Here is a 19,581-nt window from a genome sequence, read left to right on the forward strand (position 1 = left end):
AATAAACAAACACTGAGCAACTACCACAATAAAGAGCTCAAATTTATTGACAGACTGGAAAGCACTACACCCTTGTATTGCCTCAAACGCAGACAGACATGAGTTTCCTCAACAGGATTTAGATGAACAAGCAGGAATGACCAGCTCAGTGTGTGTGCGCGCGCGCACAAAAATATTCTTCACAGATAGATTTATAGACCATTAATGGGATATGATACTCAAGGCTGACAAAAACATGACAATATTAATTTCAAAATGTTACTTTAATAATCTGATTCAATACTAATTAAGAACAAAGTTAAACATTCATATAGAAAACATTGGTTTAAGCCAAAAAGCCTGTAATTGGTAACATCTATTTTGGCAATATCAGAACAGATCATTAGGAGGGCCAATTATATTAATTTTGCAACTAAAATTGAAATAGATTTTAGCTGGAGCTTCTGGTGTCTCAAACTACAGCTTTCAGTATCGTACACTATAACACTTTTATACATTCAGTTTGAAAATGGTAACAGTATACTTATGTACAAGTTCTAAAAACATGCCAACAGGTACACTGAAATATTAACACATAAAGGGAAGATGAGGTGAAGGGGAGGAATTAACTTTTGGAGAACTTTATTAGAAAGAATGACAAACAAACATTTACACTAATAATGTAATTCAAATATAAAATTGGTGCACTGACTCTGTACACAATACACTAGCTTCAGAGAATGAAGCTGCTTTCAGCAGGGCAGCTTTGATATTTTTCACATAATTTTTTTAAAAGCCCACTAACACAATGATTGTTTTAATGCTACAGTTTTACAGCAAATACAAACTAAAAATAGCAGCAGTTTCACATGGCATGTTTCCACAGGCTTTTTCCTGTGGTCTACGCAATGCCTAACAAAGTGCTCCCAGTTGAATACACAAGTAAAATTCACAATAGTTTACCTGACACCAGGTATGGTTCAGCCTGTTGGCCTTTGGCCTCTCCCCATGTCATTTTTTCCCTCCATTCCAAATAGAGTAGTTTACTCAAAAAAGCCCATTAGACTACTAGGAAAAGATCTTTCCCCTGAAATGCATTAAGAATGAGAAGCAGCAAACCACTATAGTGGTTAACTCTGGATGGTATACTATTCAGTGTAACTAAAAGGCTTGAAAGTTAGCGTCCTGCTTTCTTTAAGGAGCAGGAGGACACATAGGGTCAGATCCAGACTTGACATTCTGCAACAGAAGAGTTTCTTCCATTCACAGAAAAGCCTGATACCCACTGGAGGCTTCTGCTGGACAAAAGCAGCAATTTTCTCCAATTCCACCCACAGCTCCCACACCACCTCCCACCATTTTCTGGAGGGTCCCTATATCCTCTGAAGCAGATTTTCAGGAGCTGCAGGGAGGGAGGGTTGGTGAAAAATCACATTTGCTCCTTCCTGTGGTGAGAGACCTCAATGAACAGAGTGCCACTCATAGGAAGCCTGGATCCTACAGTTATTTAACTGCATTTGGCAAAACTAAAATTGTAAAAGACTTCTTTATAACACCAATGATAGTGATTTAAAGAAACAGAATCCTCTTCCTCTCCTAAACTAGTCCAGGAATATTCCACAATCTTCTTGAAAGCTTTCTGGAACGGCCAATTCAATATATTGTCAGGCTAACTGAACGGTTCATTTTCTTTCCATTAAGACGAGTTGTTCTAGTCTGTGCTGTAGATCTAGTTGTCATTCGATCTGTAATTTGAGCTCGCTCTTCTGCTGCTGCTTTTGCCATTTGTGCTTTCTTAAGTTCCCTGGAACATAGAAAAAAAGTCATTTTGCCACCAAATAACTTGCATCCAAAATCATTCTAAAGAGACAAGAACAGTAATTCAGGGTGCAAACATTTTATTGTAACATTTTTTTCTGGTCTACCAGCACTATTAGCAGAATCACACAGAGCTTTCTACAAGAATACACTGCAGCAGCACTGATGGATCAGACCAAAGGCCTATCTAGGCCAGCTTTCCATTCTAGTGGCCCACATTTCTAAGTGGTGTACATAAAAAAATTAATTCACAGAAAATTGGACAATAAAAATTTATCATAAAACCAAACACGACCTTAAAATGCACGCTGGAGCAAGGAATTCTGATATTTTATTGATATAAAATTCATCTGCTGATCCTGGGTTCAAGTATTAAGAGGGAGTAAACTACTTCCTGTCCACTTTCTCCCCACCTCTATCACATCTTTCACAATGAAAGCAGATACAAAGAATTCATTCCATTTTTCTGCAATCTCACCCTCCATTAGTACCTTTCCCCCAACTTAACTAGATAACAGTCATTTCCTAAACTCTGATTTTGCCTGAATGGTAGTGTGTTTTAAGAGAGCACACATTTGATATTATGCTCTCTTCACCATCCTGTAAATATACTTATGTGTTTTCCCTTTAAAGGGAGAGAAGAGAATACCTTGCATTTTGACCTCCACTTTGTAGAACCAAAAGCTGAGACCTAGTAGCTGTATTCATTAGGCATATTTAATACATAAAGTTCCCCTAGTCCTCGTCAAACTTTGTAACGTCCACTTTTTGTTACTGGCATGTTTTGTCACCTCACAGACTAATTCTGGTCAAGTTCAATCTTAATACTGAGGTGTCACCCAATAGTTTGTAACAGCATCAACTGTTGCTGCGTGAATGCACAGGGACACACACGGATACACACACAGACACAATGCTGAGGAAGTTGCAACTAGGGCTACTAAAAATGTCCACCAGTTGAAGCTTTCAGGGCAAATATGCTGTCAAAAAACCTCTGTTCTCCCCTTCAAAAAACCCAGTAAAAAGGTTTTCAGCAATCGTTTGCCAAGACAGGCATTCCGTCAGCACCACTGAACCACACCTTTCTGGTTTAGTAGTAAACTAGGGACCACATAGCTAATGTGACTTGCATATCATCTGAACACTTTGTATGGTCGCATACAAAGGGAGAATTTGCACATATCCTTCCCATTCAGAGATGTACATACTTTCTCCTCCTTGGGAACGCAAAGCTCTCCCCATGGTAGATGTTACTATATGAACCTGTTTCCTCCCCCCTGCCCCCGAGTACTTAGAAGCAGTCTTTACCAAATCAAAGTAAACACTGTAAGAACCAGAGTTTCAAGCAGCTTCCATTCAGTGTTGGTATCTTGTTAAACAATACCTAAAGCAAAAAATATGGTGTCTGCTGTACTTCAAATCACTGGTGCTACGTTCAATGTGCTTCAAGAGAAGTTGCAAAATGTTTTATTTTGTTGCTTATGTCTGGAGTTAAATTAAGAGGTTACATAATAAAGTCTAGGTTTTCTTTTTTGTAACAAGGAACAGAGTCTTCTGCTACTTGGCTCTTAATATTATTTCCTAGATTTCTGACACTGAAGTTGCCACAGTATGGATTCAACTTACTTCTGCAACAAAGAGTTTTTGAATTTTTCAGCATTCAGTTCTATTCGTAGTTGCTCAGCACTCTTTCTGGCAGTAGATAACAATGCAGAATGCTTGACTAGAGCTACTGCTGAGGGTCTTTTCTCTGGATCAGGGTTTATCATAAGCTGAAATAGGAAAGAGATGAAAATTAAGGCTGACCACCCTTCCCTTAAAGAACGTGTAGCATGATGCCAGGAACACAGATCACCTTCTTACCTTCAGTAACTCTAATAGCTCTTGACAAAGGACTTGTGGAATTCTAGGGAGTTTTCCTTGTCGAATTTCATGCCAATGATCCCCATTGGCTGGCAGTGGTTCGGCACCAGCAGCACACACCACAGTTAATGCAAGAGCAAAAATATCTGCTTTTGGCAAGTAATTGTAGTTCTGCAAAGGAAATAAAAGTTTACAAAATCCCACCAGAACAATATATCAAGGCATAGATCCTAAGTTTTCACTTTGTTAATGCTTTTACTATGTTTGTTTAAGTCACTATGAGTTCACCTTGCTGGAAAGAAGTGACTATTAATAAAGAGTTCTGCTTTCAGAAGGGGCCCTCCTGTGAATGTAACTCTCCTTCAATGAAGGGAGGATCCTTCCATTCATAATCAGAGGACCCAAACCCTAGTCATCAGTAAGATACAATTAATTATTTAACTCCCATTAGCAAAACACTGTTTACCTCTTGTAAAACTTCATTGGCCAGGAAACGACTATCTCCTTCTTCTACTTGTGGACTAGATATTCTAGTTACATGACCAAGGTCACCTACATCAAAGAAGAATGGGAAGAAGGGTTATTTTCTCAAAAGCAAAAACAAATAAAAGGTTGCACAGGAAAATGTAACTCCATGCTCCCCTACCTATTTTGAAAACAACCCTGCTAGATGTCCATTCATCATCATCGCCTTCTTCAGATATAGTAGTTGGAATTGAAGTCCTAGATATGAAGATATTACCTGCCAAGGAGTAAAAATAGACATTCGTCAAAATATAATCTAGTTTCAGAATTTGCACCATCTGCTGGCTTCTTTGAATAATTAACCCAACAGCCTTCTGGGAAAGAAGCCAAATTTCAGGACAGCCAGCAAACAAGCATAATCTAACAAAAAAAAAAAAGATCCAAAATAAACTGAACAGCAGTTGGCCAGCTGTATGTTTCAGAACTGATTTCTTTCATTGTTTTCTGTATTCAGAATGAAAAAGTTTCCGTTACTAAGGTGTGGTTCACTGGTTATTTTACTACCACGTATTCAATCATCTCTAAAAACACTTTCAATGCAGGAAATACCAGATCTCTGAATACTTACTGGGCTTTATATCCATGTGCACCAAGGACATTGAATGGATATACTTTAAACCACGGGCAACTTGTAGAAGCAAATCTTTCAATTCTGGTTCACTGAAATAGCGCATACTTCTATAGTTTTCGCTTATAGCATCAGCTAAACTTCCACCTAGAAGCAAAATTAAATAATGTAAAAGTAAAAAATTCATTTTCTTGTAGGCCAGAGGTAGCCAAGGTGGTGCCCTCAGGACATTTTGGACTCTCATCAGGCCCAGCCAGCACATCTAATGGTATAGAATGATGGGAGCTATAGTCTTGCAACATTTGGAGGGCACCATGTTGCTACCTTGGTTCTAAGGCCAATGCATGCTGTGTTTAACAATACTTAGCATTTGTATAACACTTTTAAAGTGCTCAAAGCACTTAACATCTATTATCTAGATGTAGTTCTTGCAACAATAATGTAAGGCACATATAGCCAACATGGTATCTTCCAGATGTTGTTGGGTTACAAATTCCATCAACCCCAGCCACTGTGGCCAATGATGACAGGAATTGTAGTCCCAAAAACATCTGGAAGGCACTGCATTGTCAAGGAGCTAGTAGGCTGTAGGGGTTCTATCCAATTCCCTGGGCCACATGTTCGAGAGGTCTAGTCTAGGGTTAAGGGACAATAACAGACAAAAGAAAAGAGACTCTAAAAAAGATACATGAGTAAAGCTATATAAGTACAACCACATATTAAGCAAACCAGATTATTTATATTTTTGTTCTGAAATATTCTAGACTGGGTATTGAATTTTTTCTTGGAATGAAGATCCCCAATTTATGACTCAGGAAGCAAGTCTAGTTAATCAGCTGAAATGTTTGTAAGAACATTCATTTCCTGCCTATTTAAGAAGCTCACAAATTATTTGAATTTTGTTGTATCATAAATTGTCTAAAATTCATCTGATCTTTTACTTCTACTTGCTTTATCCTAACTGTAACCACATGTGTTTGACATTAATATAAAAGGCAACTGATTCAGAGACTAAGATGAACAGAGCACTGCTTGTACAAACTAGGCTCCAATCCCCACTTCTGCCTCTTGCACACACCACAAAAGCCACTTCTTAAAAGGTGAATGACCCTCCAGAACAGTGTGTGATGGGGCATGGGGGGCTTCAGCAGGATGGAGCAATCAAGAAAATTTGCTAGGTTGTCTTCTACAAGCACAAATGCCTTTCTGCTCATGTAAGACATACCTGGCTGGGTCCAAGCCAATGGCTGCAATCCTGTACCCCATTACACATGCTTAAATTCCATTGAAAGAAAAAGGACTTAGCAAGTGCACCATTGACTTTGTTGGCAAATAAGTCAGCAGATCTCCCTCCCCTTTCCCAGACAAGTTTAGCATCTTACTACAACTATGTTCCCTAATAACCAGAATTCATAGTAAGGTAAATTCAATAGGAGCTTTACTTACCATTACAATACTCATTCTGTATAAGCATATGATCATCTTCTGCCCAAGCAGAGAAATATCTGACTACATGTGAATGCTGTCCCAAAACTGCATGAGCATAGACTTCTCTAAGAGCATTTTGCCTGTGGTATTAAAACAAATTAAATAAAGCTTGAAACTGGTTTAAGGAAGCAAGCATAGAATGCTGGTCACATTACAAGAGCAGTTAAGTTTTTTGAGTTGGAAGAGATATGAACTATGGCATAGGGGTGCTGTGTTTGTTATGTACAGGTGAATGAATGATAGTTTTGCAACTATAAACATTTCATTATTGTAGCTGCAAAGACAATACGTGAACAAATCCTTGATGGGATTATTTTAAAAATGAGTATGTGCAGAGGAGTGAAATACAAGGACATAGGATAGTTTACATTTAATTTTTTACTCACTCATCAATTGAGCCAGCCAAGGGTTTCTTAGAACGCTTTATTGCATAGATGCAACCATCAAGCCTTTTCACACATTTGAATACTGAACCAAATTCTCCAGATCCAATCTTTTCCAATTCATGAAATTCTGTTGCATATCGTGATTTCATATTACTTTCTGTTATGCTGATCCGCTAAAAGGATTGAGACAAACAAGTTGAGGAAAAGGGCTTCTTAAAAGGTTAATCCTATGGATTTCAATGGAACTTTAAAAATGCTTACTTAGGAATAAATGGGGATTGTTTTTTATTTTTATTTACCTTGGCAGGTCTTGTAGTTTCATCTTCAGGCTCTCCATCACTTGCTTCCATATCTTCACCATAGGAGCTGTGACACAAACAATAAGTAAAAGAAATGCTATGAAACCTTCACTTTCATCGATAAGTTACATCGATAAGTTACATTTTACTTTCCAAGCAATTTAATCAAATTCATGAACTGTGCAAAGCCATAGCTACCAGACCACTTCCAGACATCTTTTTTCACCCATGCCAATAGTAGGGACAATGTAGAAGAAGGTGTGTGCACAAAAAGTCATGAAGGAAGCTGTGCTGCATTGAGGTGATGTGACAGAATGATTGTTTGGATAGATTGTGTCAATTAATATTGTGCCATGCCAACATCTCAGCACAGTAAGATGTATGTTTGTGTCAAATGCAGGGAAGAGAGACTGATAGGAAACAGACTCCTAAAAAAAGGGAAGTAGAACAAGTATGTAAAAGGTTACATTCAGGCCCAAATTAGACCTCATGCTAAAGGTGAAGCTGTCAGAATTTACCCATGTTTCCCTGGGGCCTACTGTAGCAACAACCAACTGTGTAGAATGGAGACGAGGAAACTGAATATAACATCAGCAGAGAAAGAGCTATATTTGCAGCCCATGTTTAGCAAACTTACAAACTAATATCTCACAATGTTAGGCAATGTTACAAGTTCTGCTGTACAATTTTAACCACTTGTGTTCTTAAAGCCTCTGTAACTCTAAACCTAATTATTCACTTGAAAATAAAGATAGTTAAGTACAATCCCTTCATTGACAGGATTGCTATCAAAAGTTTATTTCTTAAGCAGTTTATCATTTACCAGCTCTAGACACTTACTCATTCCAATGTGTTCTCTTTCTCCTACGACACTGCCCAACTGATGACTGAAGGAAGAGAGAGTCTGGAGTGAAGGGATTAATGTTCACGTAAGGTGCTTGCCCCACATCAGATTCCTGTTTTACTAGTTTTCCAACATTCATAAAGAGAGAGCCACCTCGGAGTTTAGCTGAACTTGATCCCATTCCTTCAGCTCTGCAAAGTAAACTCTGAAAAATAAAGGAAACGAGTAAATTAACAGTTCTGTCCCATGTTGACTTAACAAGTTAATGATTATTTGGAATTTAAACGAATGAATAATCTTTCCAAATATAACACTTGTGCTTCCCCTATGGCGAATTACTATGGCATAAATGGGTTTCCTATTCATTGTTCCATATGTAAAATCAATATAATGCAATAACTGATTTTGGTTATCAGAGCAATGAGCAAAGCAGAACTAAACACACACACACACACACACACACACACACACACACACCTCGCCTCACCTGCAGGCTTCCTAAGTTCTATTAGACATATTGTTTAATCAGTTTTTATCTTATTGTTCCTCCCAAAAGAGCCCAGAGTAGAAAACATATTAGTATCATTTAAAGCATACTAACAACACCTAAAAACTATCACATTCTCTCAGCTAATGATATGGACATAAATGGAAGTTGTCTCCACCCAGCTTTAAAGTGATCTCTGTTTTTAGCCCACTGTGCCACAACTCACCCTCACCCCCAGAAGCTTTCTGAAGTGTTTGGGGAGATGCCAAAGGAGGAAAGAGTCATCTTCTGGCAATCCCCTTCTAGTGGAACTTCTTGGGATCCAAGGCAATAATTGGTGTGAAACGCTTTAAATCAACAGCATTTCTGAATCAAGAGTTTCTTTGTTAATAGAAAAGAAAAATACTTCTGGCAAACAAAACATCTCTCTCCCACCCTTTCTTTAAATCACAGCTGGTGTTATAGGCATGCCACAAAATGCAACACAAGGTGTTGATCAGATAATACAACTATTAGTTCATAAAATCTTCACCTGGATGAAGAGCAAGACCTGATCACCTCCAAAATATAGAAGGCTAACTAAAGATGCTTCTGTCCAGCTCTTGCCATTACACACTTAGTTATACATTGAAGTTGCCTACTTAAATTCAGCAGAACAGATGTACAACTCCAACCAGTAAAACACTGTAAGCTACACATAACAGCTTTGACCAGTTACTGACAGAAGGAATTGGTACAGTTTTTAGATAACAGCAATGTGCAAGACTAGTTGTCCATGCCTACTTTCATCTTGCAGTCAAGAACATGTACATATCAACCCATGTTAATCAAATCTGCTAACTCGGTGAAAGAATTAGGAGTAACTATTAGTATTATTAAAATCTGTATACTGCCTTTGAGCTGTAGATCCCAGAGTGGTTCACAACATAAAATCACAATATGAAAACCACAAAACACATAGTAAAAAGTAAGAACAAACTAATAATCTCCTCTCCCACAACACATTTAAAAGAGCATCAGATGTTAATCAGCCAAAGGCCTGGTTGAAGAGGAATGTTTCACTTAGCAGCTGAAGGTGTATAATGAAGGCACCAGGTGAACTTCCCTGGGGAGAGCATTCCACAAGCAGGGAATAACAGCAGAAAAGGCCCGTTCTCGTATTGCCACCCTCAAGACCTCTCATGGAGGCACACAATAAGGGCCTCAGAGGATGACCTCAGGGTTCGGGTAGGTTCATATGGAAAGAGGTGGTCCTTGAAGTATTGCAGTCCTGAGCCATTTAAGGTTTTATAGGTCAAAACCAGCACTTGAAATTGGGCCCAGAAACTAATTGGCAGCCAGTGCAGTCGGGCCAGGATTGGTATAATATGCTCAAACTGTCTTTCTCCAGTAAGCAACCTGGCTGCCGAATTCTGCACCAGCTGAAGTTTCTGAACCATCTTCAGAGGGAGCTCTGTGTACAACGTGTTGCTGTAATTTAACCTAGAGATTACAAGAGCATAGACAGCAGTAGTTAGGCAATCCCTGTGCAAGTAAGGGCACAGCTGAGCCACCAGTCAAAGCTGATGGAAGGCACTTCACACCACTAAGGCCACCTGAGCCTCAAATGACAGAAATGCAACCACAGGTACCACCAAGCTATGTACCCGGTCGCTAAGAGGGAGTGTAACCCCATCAAGAGCAGGCAACCTCCCATCCATCCTGTTTAGGACAGCCCACTAACAATTCCTCAGTCTTATCTGATCTAGTCCATTACAGAGGCAAGACAATGGTCCAGCACATCCACTGCCACACCTGCAGATGTAAAGGAACAGAACTGTGTGTCATCAGCATATTGCTGACAACATACTCCGAAGCTTTAGAGCAATGTTCCCCAACCTTGGGCCTCCAGCTGTTTTTGGACTACAATTCCCATCATCCTTGACCACTGGTCTTGCTAGTGAGGGATGATGGGAGTTGTAGTCCAAAAACAGCTGGAGGCCCAAGGTTGGGGAACACTGCTCTAGAGGACCCCACTTAGTAGTTCCAAATATATGTGAAAATACACTGAAGGCTCCATGGGGCTGAAAAATACTCCCCAAGCATCATCCCCTGGAAATGTCCACCCAAGTAGGACTGGAACCACAGCAAAGTGGTGCCACCCACCCACTACTAGGACTGCAAGCATTAATCAATGAACTGGTAAATTTGACAATAAATAATGGGAGTCTAGAAAGTCATACCTGAGTCCTGTTGATGTAGATGTCCTTTATCCTTCTTACCTCATTCAAGTTTACTAAAAATCACACAACTAAGAGATGACTTTTCTTTCCAGTTTGTAGTCAGAGCCAACAGTTTGCCATACCACAGGCAACAGAAGAACTCAACTGACACCATATACAGCAATACAGTACTGAAGTACTGAAGTACCTTGACCTTTTTATTTTTATTTTTTTGATCCATTATGACTCTCATGCCATATTCTAAACCAAAAGAAAGCAGACATCCAAAGCCCCCTCATACATACAAATAAACTGCCACCGTGCCACCAACCACCAAACTTTCAGTATTATATTTGGCCACTGACCGGTTGCTTCGATATAGTTTCAAAACTCTGATAAAAGCCAGGTTCTCAGAACATAAATGGTTTCATTTGGGCCCACACTGGCAACAGCAAATATTAAACATTGCTGAAATTGTGAAAACATACTTCTTTTTGTCTGGTTGAGGGTGAAAAAGAATCACCAATAGAAATTAGCAGTATAGCATTTTAAAATAATAGTAATACGTAAGAAAACTGTGCTCTCTGTAAGATGTATTTGAAGTATAATATGCATAGTGCTCATAGAGCAGTGGTGTCCAAACTTTTTTCAAAGAGGACCAGATTTGATGAAGTGAAGGGCCATGAGGGCTGACCAAAGGACTGACCAAAGTTACAGTGGACACTCGGGGTTGCGAACATGATCCGTGCGGGATGCATGTTTGCAACCCGAAGCGTTCGCAACCTGCAGAGGCACATCTGCGCATGCGCGGGTTGTGATTCAGGGCTTCTGTGCATAGTGCAATTTAGCGCTTCTGCGCATGCACGACCACTGAAACCCAGAAGTAGCCTGTTCTGGTACTTCCAGGTTTTGGTGGGTCCATAACGCGAAAAAACGCAACCTGAAGAGCGTCTGTAACCCGAGGTATGACTGTATTGACCTTTTTTGAGGATTGAAGTTGTTGAGCATTTTTTAGGATTTTGAGTTTTTGAGCTTTTTTTTATGGTTGATCTTGTTGAGCTTTTCACCCCAGAAAATAAACTGGATTAAACTGACCAGTGGGCCAGATTAGGCCCCCAAAACAGACTTTGGACATACCTGGCACAGAGGCTACTTAAAATAAAATGGGGATGAAAATTATATAGTTATTCACTGCAAAGTTCATATTGTATTGTTAACCAGAAAGTGTAATCCTATCTACCATGCAGTTAAATCTAATGAATAAAGAAACACCAGCTCCTTCAAAGGAGAAGGTGGTAACCAATTTAGTCATTGTAATAGAACTTCCCTTCACTCTCAAACATAACCAAGAGAACATAACGTTAATTGGTTAGATCCAAAGTTTTCATGCCATATATACAGAGTTGGCTCTTCAGCTAGCCCATAGTAGCATGTGTGGTGAGGTCAATATCCCCTCCCAACACTAGTACTGCCACTGATTACTTGGACTGGGCTTAGTAGCAGGGATGTCAGGGCCTCATGGGCACATCAGTGGGAGTGTCAGTTTAGGCCTCAACCTTGCTATCACTTTATCCCATCTATTATCAATAAATTATGACACTCCCTTCACCAGACAGTCCTAGGATGGGCTAAAATTAAAAATTCAGAATTAAAAACTGTTAAAACAAATAGTCACAAGAATATGGTGGTTGCTAAAAACACATTTTTCATGTGTCAAATGCCTAAGAAGTGCATCTTCAGCCTGTGCCCAAAGCTGTAGTGTGAAGGTGCCAGATGTACCACTGCAGGGAGGGAATTCCAATTTAGGGGCTGCCACAGAGAATGCCCTCTCCAAGGCCATCTTCAACCCCCCCCCCCCGATATACACAAACAATTTGGGGCCTAAATTGTTTAGGGCTTTAAGCACTTTAAATATGTGTGTGACCACCTTGAATTAATCCCAGAAACAAACTGGGAGTCAATGATAGGCAGCAGCAATGGTGGTGGCAGGAGGGTGGCTCCCTGGTTCCACCCCATGCTGCTAAGACAATTACTACTTACTTGCATCCTGATTCTAAAGTTAGAAAACCCAGATCCCCTCAAAGCCAAAATATTTTTGGAGACACAATAAATTCAGCTTCACGTATGAAATTTTATTTATCTACAATACTGGCATTCTTTTTTAAAAAAAAATCTTACCGAAAACCCAATCTTCTCCTACATCCCAACCAGACACCAAAACATGAATAATAACCTCTCCATGATCTTAGGGAATATACATAATGGCACATAAGGGGAAAGCCCTGTGTTCCATGGGCTGCACCATTTAGGGTTTTAAACTTAGAATCATAGCATTGTAGAGCTGGAAGGGACCCTGTGGAGCATCTAGTCCAGCCCCTGCAATGCAGGGGCAACTAATTTGAGTGCTCCAATATCTTCTTTTGGAGCAACTTAAGTTGTTTTTCCCATGACATTCCATTGTATGTAACAGACCTTGCACACATTTCTCTTGAAACAGAAGCCCCTTGTGTTTTCAGTGTTCCTCAGTGCTTAGCTCTGGAGCATACAGAACAATTCCAACTCATTGGTGTTCTTCTCCAGAGTGACCTATGAGCCGATCCTCAGTGGCTGACTCACCTCCTTTCTTTCCCTATGGCTCCAATCAGCACAAAGGGTGAGGAGACTCCTCCTCAGTGGCTAAAAAGCTCCATGAAGCAGAAGACAGAGACTCCACTGCAGAGATAACAACAGGTATTCAACACCACCACCACCAACCAAAACCCCTGGACCACAACAACTTCATTACCAACACTTTGAATTGTGTGTAGAAATGGACTGAAAACAACTGCAGCTGTTTTAAGATAAGCATGCATGAGCACTTAGTAGCATCCTTACTTCTCATTATGGATCAATTTAAATGTCAAGAGCAAAGAAAGCCCTGTGTAGAGCACACTGCAATAACTTAAACTGGAAGCAACTAAGAAATTTGTCGCCATGCCCAGGTCATGGATGTGAACATCCTGCAAGTTTATCTGGCAAAGTGCTATATAGCACTCTCTTTTTTACTTATTATATTACTATTCCATCCTTTTATTCAAGAAGCTTAGTCACTGAAGCTGCAATTCTATGCCCATTTACCAGGGAATGGTTAAGTTACTGGAACGCACTTCCAAGTACACATGTATAGTATTATGTTTTTTCTATTTATATGCCTCACTGTATATATTATACTCAAATTAGTTCAATGCAAAACATTGTCTCACTTTATCTTCACCGTAATTCAGTTGAGTAGCTTGCCCAGAGGCATCAGGTGAGCTTCATACTTGAGGCAAAGATTTGAACAGAGAACTCACTGGCCTACAATTCACCCACTATAACAAAGACAGTTATGAGACAACATTTAACAAAATGTATGCATGTATCATTAAAACAAGCAGATGGCCTTCCAATTCAATGAGTTATCCAATACTTCTATTCCTCTCAAGATTCTTTTACATGGACAATAATGGTATAATAATAATATTTATTATTATATATTATTACATTCCATGAAAACGTTTAAAATTTAAAGCTGGAATTTAAAAAAACTAGTGAAAAAGTTTTCTTCCCTCTCTGAACTGTTACAAAAGCAGTTTGATTTCATGATGTAAAGGGGAGTGTTTTTTAACTGCTCTTCTGAATGTAAACATTTCAATTTCACTAAGCAAACTGGAAGGACAGTCTCAGGGCTCAGAAGTGTCCAGAGTAGCTTTCTTGTGGGGGAACAAACAGCTGCGGCAAACTGGCCCTGCATCTTGCAAGGTGGGTAAAAACTATTTTAGGCACAATTTGTAGTTCAGTTACATAATCTTAACGGACAATCTGTGGGCAGGGCTTACCAAAGTTGCCAATATTTCTGTAACAGGCAAGCTAGCTTATTATGTAATAAGCACAATGTACAGGCTTGGAACTGGAAAAAATTATTCAAGTATTTGGCACCAACTTATGAAGTGTAGCTGAATGGAATTTATGTTTAAAAGGCTCTCCAACCAATGAAATCAAGCAGCAGCCATTGTTTAGTTGGGAGTATTCTGCACTTTACAATGCTGGCTGCTGCTAAAAGGGCACATGTAAACAGTGCAAAAAAGGGGAAAATACACAGATACACAGATACACCAACATGTTGCCTCTGTTTATTGACGATAACCTGCTTCACCAGCTGCATTTGGTATCTAGGTATTTCAGGCAGCCGCTGAAATTTCATGGGGGCACACCACACTTTCAAAGCACTGGCCTTCACCTGCCAAGTATGGTTTGCATTCGCCAACAGTCTCTCATTTCAACTTTCAACATGTTTTGGAGAACGGTCTGATGGCAGCTCTTAATTTTAAACGAGCGAAAAGGCTGCATGGGCGGACCATACGGATTCACTTCTCTCTAAGTTGCCAGTTCAGGGGGGGGGGGGACCGACAAAGGCGAAAGGGGCGTGGCACCTATTCCTCAGAGCACCGCTAGTTGCATTGTCTTCCCTTTCCCCCGAAAATAACATTTTTGCTCTGATCAACCCAAAACGGTCTGCAACAAGCTTCAGAAAATAAAAAAGCGAGGCAGCCTCTAACGCCTGTTTCACGGAGTACATACTACGCGGGGTGGTCAGCCAAGGGAGCCGCCCGGAGATCTACCGAGCGCCCACGTGCTCAGACGGAAGCGAGCCAAGCGGCGGCAGCGACCGAATGGAAACTCCCCGGCAGAGCCAACACGCCGGTGGGGCAGGCTAGCCTCTCCCCCCCCCAAAGCCCCGCACTCGCCACTGAGCCTCCGGATCCCCCCCCCTCCTGCAATTGTCCTCCGCCCGTCCTTCCCCCTCCTCTCACCTTCGGCGTGTGCGGGGTGTCGAAGAGGCGCAGTTTGCGGAAAGTCTTGTGGGGCGGGGTGTCGGGATACTCGGGCAGCGCAGAAACGGGACCCTGGTGGCCCCGGCACGGCAGCACCCGGGAGCGCGGCGGCGACGGTCGGCCGCAGCAGCGCCGGGGTCCTTTCAGCGGCGGCGAGCCAGCCATGAAGTAGGCTCCGGGCGATTTCACGGGGGACGAGGAGCCGAAGCCCTCCTCTTCCCACGAGTCTCCCTCGTCGCCCGGCAGCGCGGGAGGCGCCAGTTCCATCGCCACCTCCTCGGGCGAGCGCGGCGGCGGCGGCTCCCTGCGCCGAGCCGGGGTATGGCTCACGGAAAGCGGGGAGTCGGCCTCCTGGAAAGCCGAGTCTTCCCCGGTGCTGTTGCCGCTGCCACCTTCCTCCTCCTCCTCTTCTTCGTAGCAGTCTTCCTCCTCCTCTTCCTCCTCGCAGTCGCTCCCGCCGCCCGAAAAAAGCAGCTTCTGCCGGATCGGGGCTGCTGCCCGACGCGCCGCCAGGCGCCGCGGCCCCGCGACCGGCTGCTGTTGCGGCTGCAGACTCAGGAAACTCATGGCCGAGATCCGCGGGAGGCCTTCCCTTGTTCAGACGGGACGCTGACAGGAGTAAACCACGCCTCCCTCCTCCTCCCTGCGCTGAAATGCCCGTTCACACGACGCGCGACCCGTGCCTCGCCTTCCTGCTCCTCCACGAAGCTCTGGCTCTTGCCACAGCAGTAGCACACTCGCCCGTTCGGACTCCGCGGCTTTCCCGCGACCGTTAGTCACGTGCCAGGTCACGCCAGCCAATCACGCACGCCCCCTTCGTTTGAAAACATGGGAGGCGGGAGGCGGGGCTGTGCGTGGTGGCGTCAGACGGCAATTTGGCGCGAATTCGGGGTTGGGAGCAGGAGGGGCGGGTGTATTCTAATACCGTTCTTATTCTGGAGCGGCTCGAGCTCTGGGGGGGACGTTAGCTGCGCGTGCAGCAGGGCCAGCGTTTGAACTGGAGCTCGTGCAAGTCCAGAGGAGCAGGAGGAGGGGCAGCAAGGGGGCTTCCCCAGGGTAGGGATGGAGTCAGGAGGGGCAGCAGCGCCGGCCCGTGCGCGACGTGACTCACTCTGACTCTGCAATTCTCGCCGTCTGCATTTGGCCGAAACTGGCTTGCTGCTGATGTAACTGTGTGTCAGCAACAGCCACCCGCTGGAGGGTCCCTTTTACCCACGGCCTGATAAACTGGTTTAGCAGTGAGCCCGAGGCTGTGATCTATAAATCATCCTGACAGTTTAAAGGCTGCAATTCTAGCCAGGGGACACCTCCAATGCGCTTTCGAGAAGCGGCGCGCGGCCCGGTCTAAATCTGTTTGACCGCAGCTTCGCCGCGTCTGAATAACATGTGGCTCAATCGTCTGCTGCCCTTCAAAATTATCTGCTTGTGTACCCAAAGAGGAAGCACCGTGTGGTATAAAGAGGCTAGCTTTCTCCGGGCGTCGCAGCCTCGCTCACCGCAAAGCTCATTCAAGGCCCTCTGGGCAACTTTGCATCAGTAAAAGCAAAATTGCTGGCGCCAACAGTTAAAAATATTCGGCGGGGGGCCGCGGGTTAGCTGTGGCTACATTAGATTCCAGAGGCGCCCTGGTACATGTATCCTCCGAAGGAGGTTCTCCTCAGAGGCGAGCGTACGCGCTGGGATTTTTAAATGGCTTCCCCAGTTAAAAGGAAACAACTCGCAACCACCATGAGAAGCAGGAGCATCGCCCGGCCTGCGCAGACAAGAATTCCCTGCGGCCAAACACTTCCACTGCGAAGGGAGGAGCAGAGCCGCCTCTCTCTCCCAGCAGCAGGGTGGTGGTGGTTGCGGTAGAGAAAGATGGCCTTTGAGGAGGAAGAAATAAAAAGGAGACTGGCTTTTCTTCGAAAAGGAGCGGGGCATTTGAGTGTGAATTTCATCAAGCGTGTCATCTTTCAGGACACGTTAAAGAGAGGGAAAGAGAAACTACTTGCAACACTGTCTTTTGATGACTCCGGTGTCTTCTCCAAAGACACGCCCAAATGGGTTTAAATCTAAACATGGCTAATTTCCAAAAGGAGCACCTCACCCTTGCTGCAATCCCAGCTGAATAATTAGACACCTAATGTATATGCCTCGTACCTACTGCTATTTTTCTATAAATGGTGGAACTCGCCACGAACACCTCTCTTGTTCTCTTATAATAGCAATGGCACCCGCCTGAGAGGTGCCCAAACTGAGTTTTGACTGAAAAAAGCCCTGCTCCTACCACTGAATCACACTTCAGCATCTTGGGCTTCAGCCCTAGGCACATTTAGCAGAGAGTAGGCACCAATGCACAGCCACAAAGTATTTTATAATCACACAAGGACCATGGTTGAAATCCCCATTCAGCCAGGAAACATGGTCACCGTGTGACAAGTTACCATCTCTCGGCCTAAACTGCCTCACAGGGTTGTTTATATGGTAGGAAACAACTATAATTATCATGTTAACCTTGTCGGAAACATGAGATTTAAAAGCGGGTGGCGGTGTAGTCTAAACCACTGAGCCTCTTGGATTTGCTGATTAGGTCGGCAGTTTGAATCTGTGCGACTGGGTGAGCTCCCATTGCTCTGTCCCAGCTTCTGCCAACCTAGCAGTTCGAAAGCACACTGGTGCAAGTAGATAAATAGGTACTGCTGCAGCGGTAAGGTAAATACCGTTTCCATGCTTCTGTCATGATGTTCTGTTGCGCCAGAAGCAGTTTAGTCATGCTGGGCGCAAGACCTGGAAAGCTGTCTGTGGACAAACACTGGCAAAAGTCTGTTGCCTTCTTGACTCCTTGTTCTCAACCAATATATAGGAATGATGTGCAGCCCACACATGCTTCCTCAGGCATAAGTCCCATAGAGTTCAATACAGGCTTGCTCCAAGTATATATGCATTGTGGCTTTATAAAAAGCCAATACATGCACAGTGTAATAATTGTTCTGCCCTCTTTTTGATCCTTTCTAATGTCTCTATCAGTAGGTACTGCACTATTTGTTTATGGAAGACAATCTTACTTGGCTACGAGTGATCGCCAAAGAAGAAGAATTTTAAGACAGCACCTGCACATAATGGTTATGGGCTGTTCATATTTTGTAGGCTTCATCTATAAGAAACATCAACTTGCTTACCGGTATATTAAAATAGGTGGGAGACTGGATGGAGAGCTGGCAGTGAGTGAGGGATGTGAGTTAACCTGGCTTTTGAGTGTGAGGTGAAATGTTGAGGAGCTCCGGTTGTGGTGAGAGTATGAATGCAGCTCACAAATGTGATTGGTGGGTATTTGGTGATTGTGCCATTTCAAATGTAACATTCTGCTTGGAGCACTAACCAACCTTGTTTCACAAACAGCTTGTGAACAAACAAAAAAGGGCACATTACACTAAACATTACAGATAGATACAAGTAATGTTATGACTGATAAGCTCTCATGGGCTAATTTGACCTTGGTGCTCTTAATTATCTGTTCATTATCCTGGTCAGTCTTTGCTGAATTGATAGCAATGTTTGCACCTGCCTTTTATTTAACCAAAGCTAATCATTTCAGCAATGTTGTGTATCCAACAACTACTCTCCTAACTAGAGGAAACTGTAACGATGCATTTAGGACCTTTAGTCTGGAAAAACATCCAGGACTAGGAATGGAAGAATCTGACATTTTTTGTTCTTTCAATTTCACATTCCTTCCATCTTAAATTAAGTTCTCCACATTTCTGCAGCAATCTGCAGATTACAAAAACAACAACCATCATTAAAATTTGTCAGCATTTTACTGTGAATTCCACTCTTGGTGTCACTCCTGGTTTGGAAAGCACTGGGTTCCATACATCTAAAAACACTACTGGCCTTCCTCTTAACCATTAAAGAAGCAAGGAAGATGTGGCATCTCTTGGGTAGGCAACTTCAATTTGATGCCTATACCACACAAACTTTATCCTCTGAACCAGTCCTGCTCTTTGGGAAGTCATTTATCAGGCATAACTGAGTGAGATGCAAGTTTTTACACTCTACCTGCTATTTGGGGACAATGTTTGTTGCACTGCAAATTCAATACAGCTTTGCAGTATTTGCAATTATAGCTCAGTTTGGTCAAGAGACCTTGGTTTCTTCTGAGTCTCCTACACCAGGCAATCCAATATGCCTACTCACCTTGCCAAGCTCTACCTTTGTCCTCTACAAATGGTTGCAATAAGGTGTTCAGACAAACATATATTCAGTGCAACACTGCTGGAAAGATACA

General features: G+C 42.6%; 1 protein-coding gene and 1 long non-coding RNA gene across 2 annotated transcripts; one reads left to right on the forward strand and one right to left on the reverse strand.

The window, feature by feature from the left end:
• Positions 1 to 244: 244 nt before the first annotated feature.
• Positions 245 to 16,062, reverse strand: WEE1 (WEE1 G2 checkpoint kinase). The gene is made up of 11 exons (XM_053391421.1): positions 15,291 to 16,062; positions 7,767 to 7,975; positions 6,927 to 6,993; positions 6,628 to 6,800; positions 6,200 to 6,321; positions 4,754 to 4,900; positions 4,307 to 4,402; positions 4,127 to 4,212; positions 3,661 to 3,831; positions 3,424 to 3,569; positions 245 to 1,783 (listed from the first exon to the last, which is right to left on the reverse strand). Exons 1-11 carry the CDS (start codon positions 15,876 to 15,878, stop codon positions 1,633 to 1,635), a joined length of 1,956 nt encoding a protein of 651 aa, XP_053247396.1. The 5' UTR covers positions 15,879 to 16,062; the 3' UTR covers positions 245 to 1,632.
• A 77-nt stretch (positions 16,063 to 16,139) lies between these two features.
• LOC128415342 (uncharacterized) lies at positions 16,140 to 19,157 on the forward strand. The gene is made up of 2 exons (XR_008330917.1): positions 16,140 to 17,328; positions 18,321 to 19,157. It is a non-coding gene; the product is annotated as an uncharacterized LOC128415342 (long non-coding RNA).
• Positions 19,158 to 19,581: the final 424 nt, after the last annotated feature.

This window comes from Podarcis raffonei, chromosome 1 (genome assembly GCF_027172205.1).
Source record: "Podarcis raffonei isolate rPodRaf1 chromosome 1, rPodRaf1.pri, whole genome shotgun sequence".
Taxonomy (NCBI): domain Eukaryota; kingdom Metazoa; phylum Chordata; class Lepidosauria; order Squamata; family Lacertidae; genus Podarcis; species Podarcis raffonei.

Coding starts and splice junctions, on each gene's coding strand:
- WEE1 (XM_053391421.1), bottom strand. CDS start 15,878: ATGAGTTTCCTGAGTCTGCAGCCGCAACAGCAGCCGGTCGCGGGGCCG. Junction 7,976..15,290: donor ACACCCCGCACACGCCGAAG/GTGAGAGGAGGG, acceptor TTTATTTTTCAG/AGTTTACTTTGCAGAGCTGA. Junction 4,213..4,306: donor CAGGGTTGTTTTCAAAATAG/GTAGGGGAGCAT, acceptor TCTTTGATGTAG/GTGACCTTGGTCATGTAACT.